At 43.4% G+C, this 12,498-nt stretch overlaps 1 protein-coding gene across 1 annotated transcript in view; it reads left to right on the top strand.

Annotated features, from left to right (window-relative positions):
- Nucleotides 1-12,158, top strand: part of LOC143957209 (uncharacterized) — a 68,660-nt gene extending 56,502 nt beyond the window's left edge. The window contains exons 18-23 of the mRNA XM_077467353.1: nucleotides 3,859-4,023; nucleotides 4,110-4,233; nucleotides 4,562-4,659; nucleotides 4,736-4,933; nucleotides 6,581-6,686; nucleotides 10,192-12,158. Coding sequence (XP_077323479.1) covers nucleotides 3,859-4,023; nucleotides 4,110-4,233; nucleotides 4,562-4,659; nucleotides 4,736-4,933; nucleotides 6,581-6,686; nucleotides 10,192-10,895 — 1,395 coding nt within the window. The 3' untranslated portion in view covers nucleotides 10,896-12,158. The remainder of the gene's footprint in view (nucleotides 1-3,858; nucleotides 4,024-4,109; nucleotides 4,234-4,561; nucleotides 4,660-4,735; nucleotides 4,934-6,580; nucleotides 6,687-10,191) is intronic.
- The last annotated feature ends 340 nt before the right edge of the window (nucleotides 12,159-12,498 follow it).

Genomic DNA, 12,498 nt, shown 5'->3' with positions numbered 1-12,498 from the left:
TTTGTCTGGTATAAGTAAGAGCGACTGAAGCCAGTCAGGTTTTTTTTCATAGTTGAAGGTAGCTGCCATTTTGTTGTAGCCCACAAATGCAGAAGCCTCTTTCACTTACTTGCAATCAGTTTTTTTTTGCTGCAGCTGAAGACTGAGGAAGAGGAGGTGGTGGGTTTTTGGTCATTCTGGGTCATATTTCAATTAGTTGGTCACTTAAGGGAGGTGGTTGCATATGGGACAGAAGGTTATGACATGGTTGTCTATCTCAGCTGGCCGTTGTGGCGCACTGCGCTGCTTTGAGACAAGACCCATGAGTTCAGCTGGGGTGGGCCTAAAAAAAAGAGGATGGGTCTCTATAACCAGAGCCATGTACATCCGTAAGGGTTGTACCCTATTCAGTGCACCTCTGAGCTCATTGGAGAACTACATTAGCAGCCTTCGGTTATTATTTCAGTCTCTGCGGCAATGGAATGCTACACATTGGACAACAGATGATGCCAGTCCCCGCCCTTGAGGAGCCTACACCGTATTGTATCAACCTCAGTCTTATTGATCAAACGCAGTACTAGAAGTCAAGGTTGCGTTTTTATGGTGGAAACACTTTCCTCAGACAGCCCAAAAAAGAAGCTCACGTCCCTTTCAGTTATGTGACCTGGGCATTCTGTTGCAAGCTCCTCAGGGACAGGGACCTACTTTTAGCATGGACTAAACTTAACCTGTTCATTAATTCTTCTTTGTCCAGATTTTGTATCAGCTGGTACCACCAAAACAGCATTAGTGAAAGTGGCCGTGTACGAGGACAGGGCCTGAATGAAGATGGAGAAGGAGCGAAGCCACATGACAGAGAGGATATTAGACCTCACCCTGGAGATTATCTATCTGCTGACCGGAGAGGTGAGGGGGATTCTGAGAGGTTACATGACATCAAGTCTTATCTCTATTTTTTAACCAGTTGCCGCCCGCCCACCGTCAAATGACGGAGGGTTGGTGCGGCTCTTGTTCTGGGACGACATCATATGATGTCGTCCCAGAAAGACTGCTCTCGTGAGCCCACAGGGGAGTGCGGTGATCGCGTGCCGCCTATCAGTGCCCACCAGTGCCACATATCAGTGCCCATTATACCCCTTTCACACTGGGGCGTTTTTCAAGCACTTTAGCGTTAAAAAAGCGCCTGTAAAGCACCTGAAAGAAGCCTCATCTGCAATCCCAATCTGAATGCCTGAGTGCTTTCACTCTGAGGCGCTGCGCTGGCAGGGCGTCAAAAAAAGGCCTACAAGCAGCTTCTTCCCATTGAAATCAATGGTAAGCACCTGCAAAGCGCTTTTGGCGGCGGCGCCTATGACCTTTTAACCCTATATCTGGCCACTTGCGTGGGGTTAAAAGCACCCCACTAGCGCTCGAAAACGCTAGTAAAGCGACACTAGTGTAAGCGGCGCTTTACCAGCGTTTTTCGGGTGCTCACAGTGTGAAAGGGTTTTTAAAGCACTCGGGCTTTCATATTGGGATTGCAGATGAGGCTTCTTTCAAGCGCATTACAGGCACTTTTTTTAACGCTAAAGCGTCTGAAAAACGCCCCAGTGTGAAAGGGGTCTTAGTGCCGCATATTAGAGCCTCCTTATCAGTGCCACCCATTCAGTACCCATAAGTGCCTCCTCATCAGTGCCCATAAGTGCCACTTCATCAGTACCCATCAGCGCAACCTATCAGTGCCGCCTCATCAGTGAAGGAGAAAAACTACTTATTTAGAAAATTTACTCACAGAAATTAAGAAAAAATATTATTTTCTTCAAAATTGTCTGTTTTTTTTTTTTGTAAGAAATAAAAAAAACAGCAGTGATTAAATACCACCAAAAGAAAGCTCTATTTGTGTGAAGAAAATTATACAAATTTCACATGGTTACAGTGTAGCATGACCATGCAATTGTCATTCAAAATGTGACAGCGCTGAAAGCTGAAAAATGGCCTGGGCAGGAAGGGGATGTAAGTGCCCTGTATTGAGGTGGTTAAACGCACCTGACGGGAGAGGTGAGGACGATTCCGGGAGGTCATGTGACATCACTCTTATCTCTTAATAAAACATAGACCTGACCGGAGAGGTGAGGGGGATTCTGGGAGGTCCTGTGACATCATTCTTAATAAAACACAGACCTGACCGGAGAGGTGAGGAGGATTCTGGGAGGTCACATGACATCACTCTTATCTCTATTATAAAACACAGACCTGACTGGAGAGGTGAGGAGGATTCTGGGAGGTCACATGACATCACTCTTATTTCTATTAATGAAACAGACTTGACCAGAGAGGGGAGGAGAATTCTGGGAGGTCACATGACATCACTCTTATCTCTATTATTTTTTTTTTTACAAATAACAAAGTGCTTTATTAAGAAGAGTAAAGGCAATTTACACGTCATACATTGATGCTACATTATATGGTACAGGTTTCTGGGTAACACATAAGGTCTGTATACATGATATCAAATACAGGTTCTATTACATCATTGTTACCAAACAGGCACGGACGTGGGCCTAGTATAGTCAACTAGTATGTCTGTTGTTGAAGGTTGGATATCCCTATTGGGTGATAGAGCAGGATAAGGAGGAAGGACCCAGGGAAAGAGGGAGGGAAGAGATAGGGAGAGGAGAAGGGGGAAAGGTTGATATAATGAGAGCATAGGTATTTAATAAGCACTTTATTCAGGTTCATTACAGGTAGCAGCGTTACCCAATCAGGTGTCCCATATCTTCCCATATTTGGCAGAACAGCCTCTATGGGCATAGTTTTCTTTTTTGTATGGAAGAACTTGGTTAATTGCTGCTATCCATTCTTGGAGTGATGGTGGTGTAATCTGGAGCCATTTTCTCGCTATGAGCAGTCTGGCTGTAAATAGCGATTTTTGGAGAAATATTTTATGGAATTTATCAGAGTCGGGATCTGGAAATATTCCCAGTAGACACTGTTTGGGGCATAATGTTAGAGGTGAGCCCATTTCATCATGGAGAAACTTTACAATGTGTGTCCAGTAATCTTGCATCACAGGGCAGGACCAGAGAATGTGGAAAAAATGCACCTGGGGCATAATGGGTTATGGCTAGGCTTATACTTGGCCAGTCGGGTCGGGGTTAGGTACAATCTATGCAGCATGTAAAGATGTGTGAGGCAGTCCAACAGTTTGGTGAAGACCTTTTTACATGAGTCCCAGGCATCTTCCCATTCGTCATCCTCCAGCTCCCCCACGTTCCCCGACCATCTATCTTTTAGCTTATATGCAATTGTCACCGCTGAAGGACAGAGAAGGGAATTATAAAACATTGACATTAGTTTGCGAGACTCTTGTCCTTTCATAATACTTACAATATCCAGATGATCTGTATCAGGGGGGACATTAGGAAATTGTGCCTGGAGAGCATGACGGAGCTTATCTCTATTATTAAAGCACAAACCTTACCAGAGAGGATAGGAGCAGCCTGATCTTAAATATATTCTTCTGTTCTTAGGGATGTACAGCCAACGTATTTTTGGGGAGTTACAGTACCGCGTTTTTTTTTAGTAGTCAGCGCTGAGTGTCAGGTTGTTAGTGTTCAGTAGGAGCTACGTAAAGAAAATTGGTGTTGAATGCTTACTGACTTGAGCAGAACAGCACAGGTCCTGCTGGGCTACCTCTTGCCTCCCAGGTCTTTGGTTAATGATATTGCACCACAACCATGTAGACAACCATTGGTTGGACTTCATCTGGTGGTTCCTGGGAGGTGTTTCTAGACCCAGGGCACAGGACAGAACACTTGGGGCAGATGCTGTAGGTGCTCAAGTGTAGCCTTGTTCCTTTGTTGGACACTTTTAACCTGATTTGTTTTTCTTTATATATAGAATTATATAGCTTTCAAGCTGTCTAATGGCTTGGTTGCACCCAACTTAAGGAATACAAAGAGACCCTTCACAAAACCTCCACCTCCAGCTCTGACACCTGAAACAAGCAACGACAAAAAGATCCAAGAGGTCACCAACAAAATCATTGAGCTGCTGACGGGAGAGGTGAGCGGTGCCGGGAATTCTGGGACATTCTCCAGTAACAGACAAGGGATGTGTCTGGATGGTGACTGTATCATTGTGTGTGCCAGGTTCCTATAAGGTGTCAGGATGTCACTGTCTCTTTTTCCATGGAGGAGTGGGAGTATTTAGAAGGACACAAGGATCTCTACAAGGACGTCATGATGGAGAGCCAGCCGCCCCTCACATCACCAGGTAAGAGGAGACTTTCATTTCTTCTATTGAGGATCCACCTAGATACACACATATTCCGATCTATAGACATAGTATGTCAGGTTGCTATAAGGTGTCAGGATGTCACTGTCTATTTCTCCATGGAGGAGTAGGGATATCTAGAAGGACACAAGGATCTCTACAAGGATGTGATGATGGAGAATCAGCCGCCCCTCACATCACCAAGTAAGAGGAGACTTTAATTTCTTGTAAAGAAGAGCAGAGTATTGAGGGTCCACCTACATACACACATCCTCTGATATAAAGACATAGAAACAATGTATTCAGTCAGTGTGTGTGTTTCCTATAGATGGATCCAGTAACAGAAATACCCCAGAGAGTTCTCTCAGTCCTCTTTATTCTTGGGATTCCACACAGGAACAACCCAAAGTCCCATATGAGAATCAGGTATGAGCTCATTAGTCTTTGCAAACATATCATGGCATATCCAAGGTCTTAGGGACCCCGTTTTTTTCTCTCCTAGGCTGAACGTCAGATTAATGTTAAAGTTGAAGTCACAGAGAGAGAAGAAGAGAAGTATTTGAGGACTGATGTGCAGTGTAAGAAGGAGAAAGTTCTTTCAGATGGATCCAGTACCAGAAATCCCCCAGAGAGATGTCCCCGTCCTCAGTATTCCCGGGACTCCACACAGGAAAATCACGGGATCCTCCAGTACTATACAGTAAGTTCTTTCAAAACATTAAACTGTATAATGTATGGCATTTAGAGATACCTGGACACATCCAGGAACTGTTTCCATCCCAGTTTCCTTAGGTCTCATTTACACTTGCTTCATATTGTGGCATTGGACATGATTTTTTAAAGCACTCTGAATGCCAATCAAAGCCCATGTCACTAAATAAAATGGTTACCCTACAGTCCTGTTCACATGTTGTGTTTGCTTTGCTTCAAAAATTATCCCCCATGTTGCTTTCTTGGTGCTTCAAAGCATCTCCAAAGCCTCCATAGAAGTCTATGACAACACTTGCTAATAGCACCTGCAGCTTTTGAGAGGCTTATATTCTGCTTTAGCTTTGCTTTGTTTAGGAGGTATTACAGGTATGAGATATCCCAGGATGCACTGGCAAACCAACAAATGAACCGGAAAGACATCATCAGCAGTCACTTCCGGTTCATATGTATATATTCTGGGAGTGCCTGGTGCAGACATCACATCTGGTATGCAGTGTGGAGCAGCAGAAAGGCAAGCGGTGTTCGGAACTGCAGCATAGTAATTAGCAGACAGCACATGTGGTGTGCAAAAGGGGAACACTATAGATATATATAAATATATATATAAATGGGACTGGAGAGTGAGGACTGAGCAGTGGAGGATCAGCAGAGCTGGGCGACTGGTGCAGGAGAAAACAGCAGATGTCACACGTGGTGCGCAGCATGGGAGCAATATAGCAGGAGGTGAGTAAGGACTGGAGAGAGAGGAGGATCAGAAAACCAGAGGATCAGCAAAGCTGGGGATTACTATTGCACAGGGGATCAGCAGAGCTGGGTGTTACTACTAAGTGGATGATTAGCAGAGCTGGGAATTACTGCTGAGTGGGGCATCAGTGGAGCTGGGAGTTACTACCGAGCAGGGGATCTGCTGAACAAGGGTACTAATAAGCTGGGAATCTGCTGAATGGGGATATTAATGAGCTGGGGATCTGCTGAACAAGGGTACTAATAAGCTGGGAATCTGCTGAATGGGGATATTAATGAGCTGGGGATCTGCTGAACAGGGGTACCAATGAGCTGGGGTTCTACAGGGCCCCTTTAAAACAATTAGAACATCAACATACACAGGGCATTTGCCAAGATTCATTAAGGATTCAAACACATTACCAAGGCATCAAAAGAAGAATATTGAAGTGGTAGGTGCTTTAATGTGTGTTAAAGGCGAATAAGTGTAAACGAGCCATTTCTGTGAGACCTAAAAGGTCTCAACATCACTCATATGCCATGGCCTTGGCAGTGGTTTCTCTCTATTTTATGTTGTCAGTGTAGGAGGAACAGGACTCTTGTGCCTTGGAATTGCAATGACTGCTGTTGGTGGCAGTCATGAACTCCACCCTAGAAATCTGAAAGGAGATCCTGACTAATTTAAAAGGCCGGTGAGCATTTGAGACCACCACTGTCTGAGGTTTTGGTGGATTGATCTTTGAAGACCAGACACATCGGCTACATTTTAGGAGATCTTGATTGTTGACATACTGTTAGGTGGTTCAGCACATCCAGTTTTAGTTGAACTGGCCTTTTAACTAATATCAACAAAATAATGTATTTTGACTAGTTGTTAGTGGTGTTTTCTTATGCTAGTTTGTGTCTTACTTAGGATGGAAACGCGGTTAAAGGTGAAGTGAAAATGGAAGCAGAAGATCCGTATGTGATGGGTGATGGTCCATGTAAGAAGGAGGAAATCCCTCCAGAGAGCAGCACAGGTGAGGAATAAAAAATAAACACTAAATCCAGAGAAGAGTCCCAGATTCTGCTTGCTCAGTCACTACAACAATCTCTTCTTCTCCCCCCTCCTCTGTCAGTAGACAATAATGGGGAGACAATATGCGCCCAGTGGGGAAGTCAGGAGTCCTTTCATACATCCAGGAGTGCCCATCAGTGTCCACTCTTAGATTCCGGGGTGCTTATCAGAGTGCATGCTTAGATCCAAGAGTGTCCATCAATGTCCACTCGTAGATTCAGGGGTGCCCATCAGAGTTCCTTCTCACATTCAGGAATGTCCGGGGGGGAGGGGGGACTGGAGGAAAGTTATGATTGGCTTGCTGGCAGTGGATGCAATCTCCATATATTATGAATCACACACCACTGCCAGATTATTGGTAAATAATGATGGTGCTGTGCTGTGGGATGGCTGATACAAAAGGTGAAAGTGCAAGATATCTTCAATTTAATGTGCATGTGCAATGATCTACACTAAATTAAGAAAATCATGAACATAATAAGCACATAATATTTATAAAAAAAAGACAAATGATTGAAAGAGTAGAATGCAGAAAATGGTGCAATAGAACCCCAGATGAAGTCACGTGGGAATGATTATACGCATCAGGATTAAGCGAAAGCAAAACCGGAAGTGATGCAGGAATATGAGCTCTCGGCTCGTGGATTGTTTGTATGTGAGCTTTTAACAAAAAATGAGTGTATCAGCCCTATGTTTTGTTTTAATAAACCCGTGTTAAAACATTATTACACCATCTGGGATCTTTCTTCCACCTTTATCACTGGGACTGAGGTAACCTTGCAGGAGGCTGCATCCACCCTAAGGAATCACTGCTAGACCCATTGGAGAGGGACCCCTAGAGGACCCCTGGAGAGGACTACCTAGTTATATGCTGGAACCTTACAGCAGTAAGGTGAGAGACTAGTGCACATTGAGGTGTCATCTCATTGGATTGGTTAGGCATCAGCCGTTTTTAATCACTGTCCATGGTGAAGGGAATCATCACTTATTCATCAACTTTAGATTGTTTTATGTATTTTCACTTGTGGTCTGTTGCGTATGCCTAGGCTGACACTTTGGACTTTTGTTTATTTACGCTACCTGATTGCCATCTGAGCCTAGGCTGGCATATTGGACATATATCATATTGCACCAATTTTTGCATTGCACTTTTTTAATCATTTATCTTTTGTTTTTATCAATATTATGTGCTTATTATGTTCATGATTTTCTTTATTTAGTGTAGATCATTGAACATTCATATCATTTGCACTTGCACATAAAATTGAAGATCTCTTGCACTTTCACTTTTAAAACTTCTGCAGAGTCCCTTGTGACTCTACCAACAATATATAACATGACAGCCTTTTACCATATGAACACACCTCAAAGGTTCAGAGGTCAGTTCACGCATAATGTAAATGCCTTGGGATGATTGGGAGAAACACCACTCTCCAGCAGAGATCAAGACAACTCATCTTCAGCCAGTACCTCCACTTAGCAGGCTTACACCAAAGAAATCAAAATGACAAGCTCTATGGTGTAAAAACGTTTTTACATTTTAGCAACAAAGAAAAGTACTCACATTAAAGCGAAGTTCCACTCAAAAGTGGAACTTCCGGTTTATCCACCCCCCCCCCCCCCCCCCCGGTGCCACATTTGGCACCTTTCATGCGGGAGGGGGGAACTGGTACCTGTTTTCGACAGGTACCGTTCCCCACGTTCGGGAGATGGGGCTGCTGCCTGGTCTCTCGGATATTTGGCCCCCTCCTCCTTCCTTTGCCGCTGGACCAATTAGAAAGCGCAGCACGCTTTGCGCATGCGCAGTAGGGAACTGGCAGGATCCGAAGATCAGCTTGGGTGCTGACACCGCAGGCTCCCTGGACAAGGTAAGTGTCCATATATTAAAAGTCAGCAGCTGCAGTATTTGTAAAAATTTTCATGGGGCTGCTGGACCTCCTCTTTAAGCAGCAGCGTATACAAGCAAAGCAAATGATCCAGCCTCTGCTCAGTCCAACAGCATAATGATGTCAGCACAGGCTCCACCCCAACATGTTTCGTCTCAAAAGATGGTTTCAAGTTAGCCTCTTTTTAAAGGTATAGCACAAAAATTCTTTCTTTTGGATATATTACACAGTTGTACAGCTGTGACCAAAAGTTTTGAGAATAACACAATTAATTTTCAGTTTTTATGATGGAAATTTGCATATACTCCAGAATGTTATGAAGAGTGATTGCTGAATTGCCATGAAAATAAACTTAATCCCAAAAGAAAAAAAACATTTCCAATGCACTTGTAAAGAAGGCTTCATGGTAGCCAAGAAAGTCCTGCAAGCTCCAGGACTGGCTCCTATAGTTGATTCAGCTGTAGGATCGTGGTACCACCAGCGCAGAGCTTGCTTAGGAATGGCAGCAGGCAGGTGTGAGTGCATCTGCACGCACAGTGACTAGAAGACTTTTGGAGGATGGCCTGGTGTTAAGAAGGGCAGCAAAAAAGCCACTTCTTTGCAGGAAGAACATCAGGGACAGACTGATATTTTGTAAAAGGTACAGGGATTGGACTGCTGTGGACTGGAGTAAAGTCATTTTCTCTGATGAATCCCCTTTCTGATTGTTTGGGGCATCCGGAAAAAAAACTTGTCTGAAGAAGAAAAGGTGAGCACTACCATCAGGTGTCAGGCCAACATTAAAGCATCCTGAGACCATTCATGTGTGAGGTTTCTTCTCGGCCAAGGGAGTGGGCTCACTCACCATTTTGCCTTAGAACATAGCCATAAATAGAATATGGTACAAAAACATCCTCCGAGACTTCTCCCAACCATCCAAGAACAGTTTGGCGAGGAACAATGCCCTTTTTCAGCATGATGGAGCACCTTGCTATCAGGTAAAAGTGATAACTAAGTGGCCTGGGGAACAAAACATCTACATTTTGGGTCTATGGCCAGGAAACAGCCCCAGACCTTAATCCCATTGAGAACTTGTTAATTCTTAAGAGGCAGGTAAACAAAAAAACCCTCCACAAATTCTGACAACATTCAAGCACTGATTATGCAAGAATGGGCTGCCATTAGTCAGGATGTGGCCCAGAAGTTGATTGGCAGCATGCCAGGGCAGATTGCAGAGGTCATTAAAAAGAAGGGTCAACACTGCAAATATTGACTCCTTGCATAAACTTAATTTAGTTGTCAATAAAAGCCTTTGCCACTTGGGAAATGCGTGCAATTATACTTCAATATACCATAGTAACATCTGACAGAAATATCTAAAAACATCAAAGCAGCAGACTTTGTGAAAATTAAAATTTGTGTCATTCCCAGAACTTTTGATCATGGCTGTAGATATGTGTTTTTGAGTGTGCATTTATTTTCTCACCGTTATTATTTGATATTTTGTGCACCAAGCACAATTGTTTCCTTTATATTTGTTTGCTTGACTTAAAAGAATGGTCCCGAAAACAGCTATTCTTACTCCTTTTTTATTTTCTCTAGCTACACAACACAAAGGGAAAACCAAAAGAGTACAGCCCCTGCCCTCTCCAGATGACAAAAGTGATGAGGAGGACCTTACATCTGATTCTGCGGAAGAAAGCCCCATTCCCCCAAACCTGCACCCAATACTATCGTCAGATCCTTCTATGCAGGGGGGGTGCTTCTCGGATGACCTTCACAGAGTCGCTCATCACACAGGTCGAAACAGTGGTGAAACATTGCCATGTCCAGAATGTGGAGGATGTTTTAGCCAGAGGGCAGGGGTTAACGTAAACACGGGGGACACCCTATATTCGTGTTCCGAATGTGGGAAGTGCTTTACCCCCAAGACACGTCTAGCAGAACATATTAGAACTAACACAGGGACAAAGCCGTATTCCTGTCCCCAATGCGGGAAAGGTTTTCCATCAAACGCACATCTCATCATCCACTATAGACTGCACACGGGGGAGAAGCCCTATTCATGTTCAGAGTGCGGCAAACGCTTCCACCAGAAGTCAAACCTTAACCACCACCAGGTGATCCATTCGGGCGAGAAACCCTACTCTTGTTTGGAATGTGGGAAACGTTTTTTGAGGAAGGCCGATCTGGTGACCCATCAGAAAACTCACTCCGGCTTGAAGCCGTATTCATGTCCTCACTGTGGGAAGTGCTACAGGAGTAAGTCAACTGTCGTCAAACATCAGAGGATCCACATGGCATAGAGGTTTGCTTGGTTTACTCAGTCAGGGAGAAGCTCTCCATATGGGGATTGATCAGGCTTTCTGAAGAAACTTTACCCACGCTCAACTGGACTGTTACCACATAGATTGCTCAAGGCATTAGCCGGCAACCCAGTACGTTCCAAGTTCCAAATTCTAATATTTTTATTAGGCTACATTAAAAGTGGCACAAAATAGCTAACATGTTTCAGCCATCAAGGCATTCAAAAAGAGAGCTTTCATGGCTGAAACATGTTAGCTATTTAGTTCCGATTTTAATTTAATTTCTCTTTATGGATTGAAAAGGCTTTACCTTAAAATTTCATATGTCAATGGACAATATACATCTTACTAGAAGGTCATGCTTGTGTACCTACTGTGGAAGAAGTGAAGGGTCCAGGTATCCAGATCAGCTGCAAAAGTATATCTGGCATCTAACATTTTGAAAATGTTACTTTTATTCCCAATGAAAGAGGCCTCTTGCCTTTGTGAAGTACATTTGATTTGAAGTCAACTATAATATATGCTCTTTCTAATATACAGCACTATTTGGAAGTAAGTGTGTGCTGCTGCATTACACATACAGGAACCCGAAAGCAACTCTACTTGGCCACTGTGCATACTCTGAACTCAGCAAGCTAACAATAACTCAGTGCTTGCCATAGTAGAACAACCAAGATTTTTAATCTAATAAAATAGTTTAATCTGTTTATACAGCAAGGAGCTGTTTGGAAGGGCAGGTAAGGCATGTACAGGTATGTTGGGGATACCCCTTGTAGAGACACTGTTACTTTGCCCTGGATGGCAGCAGGGCAAAAGACAGAGCTTTGTGCAAAAAAAGGAGAAAGGCCACATGGCTAATCAGCCATGATTACGGCCTGATGACCGAAACGCGTTGAATTTTTGACTGTTGTTCACCTGCATTAATAAAACTACGGATTGCACGTGGAGGTTTCCAGGGACTTCCCAGGCTGAGTGCTGTGTTCTTGAGGCTGACCAGGCATTACACAGGAGGTAGTAGCTTAGATGCACCTGTTCCAAAAGACAGAGCTTAGTGAAACATAATTCTAAAGTACTGAGTTATTGATAGCGGGCTGAATGGGGAGGAACATTGGGGGTAAGCAGAGTAAGATAGCAAAAATGCTGAAGAGAAAAAAATGCTCACCTGTGTGTAAAAATAAGACGTTTACCAATCTGCATGGGTTAGCTAATTCAGTGTGCTTGTGATGGTTTATTGAGTACATTTATTAAAATCAAATATGTTAACTGATGATTGCCATGTGTTTTTTTATATTGATTGGCATTCCAGGAGTGGGGTGGGCAGTCCAGAGGTTAGGGGCATTTGTGCTGATGTGAAAAAATATATAGGTTGTAAGCCTATAAGCCGCACACCCTGAACTAACAATAAGCTAATAAATTTAGTAAATAAATATATGTAGAGCAGCTTGTAGTGAGACCAAAGTCTAAATGTGAAAGGAAACTAAATAGATTTCATACCGCGCTCAAACAACATATAGTGCAAAAAATCCATGAAAAATTATGAATGATAATGTCCATAAAGCCACCACCAGAATCTTCAATCCAAGTGAAAAATAGTAAAGAATTC

The sequence above is a fragment of the Lithobates pipiens genome, unplaced genomic scaffold (genome assembly GCF_037356315.1).
Source record: "Lithobates pipiens isolate NorthernLeopardFrog02 unplaced genomic scaffold, aLitPip1_a1.2 Scaffold_51, whole genome shotgun sequence".
NCBI classification, from domain to species: Eukaryota; Metazoa; Chordata; class Amphibia; order Anura; family Ranidae; genus Lithobates; species Lithobates pipiens.
The sequence above is the reverse complement of the archived record's forward strand: the minus strand, read 5'-3'. Positions and strand labels throughout refer to the sequence as shown.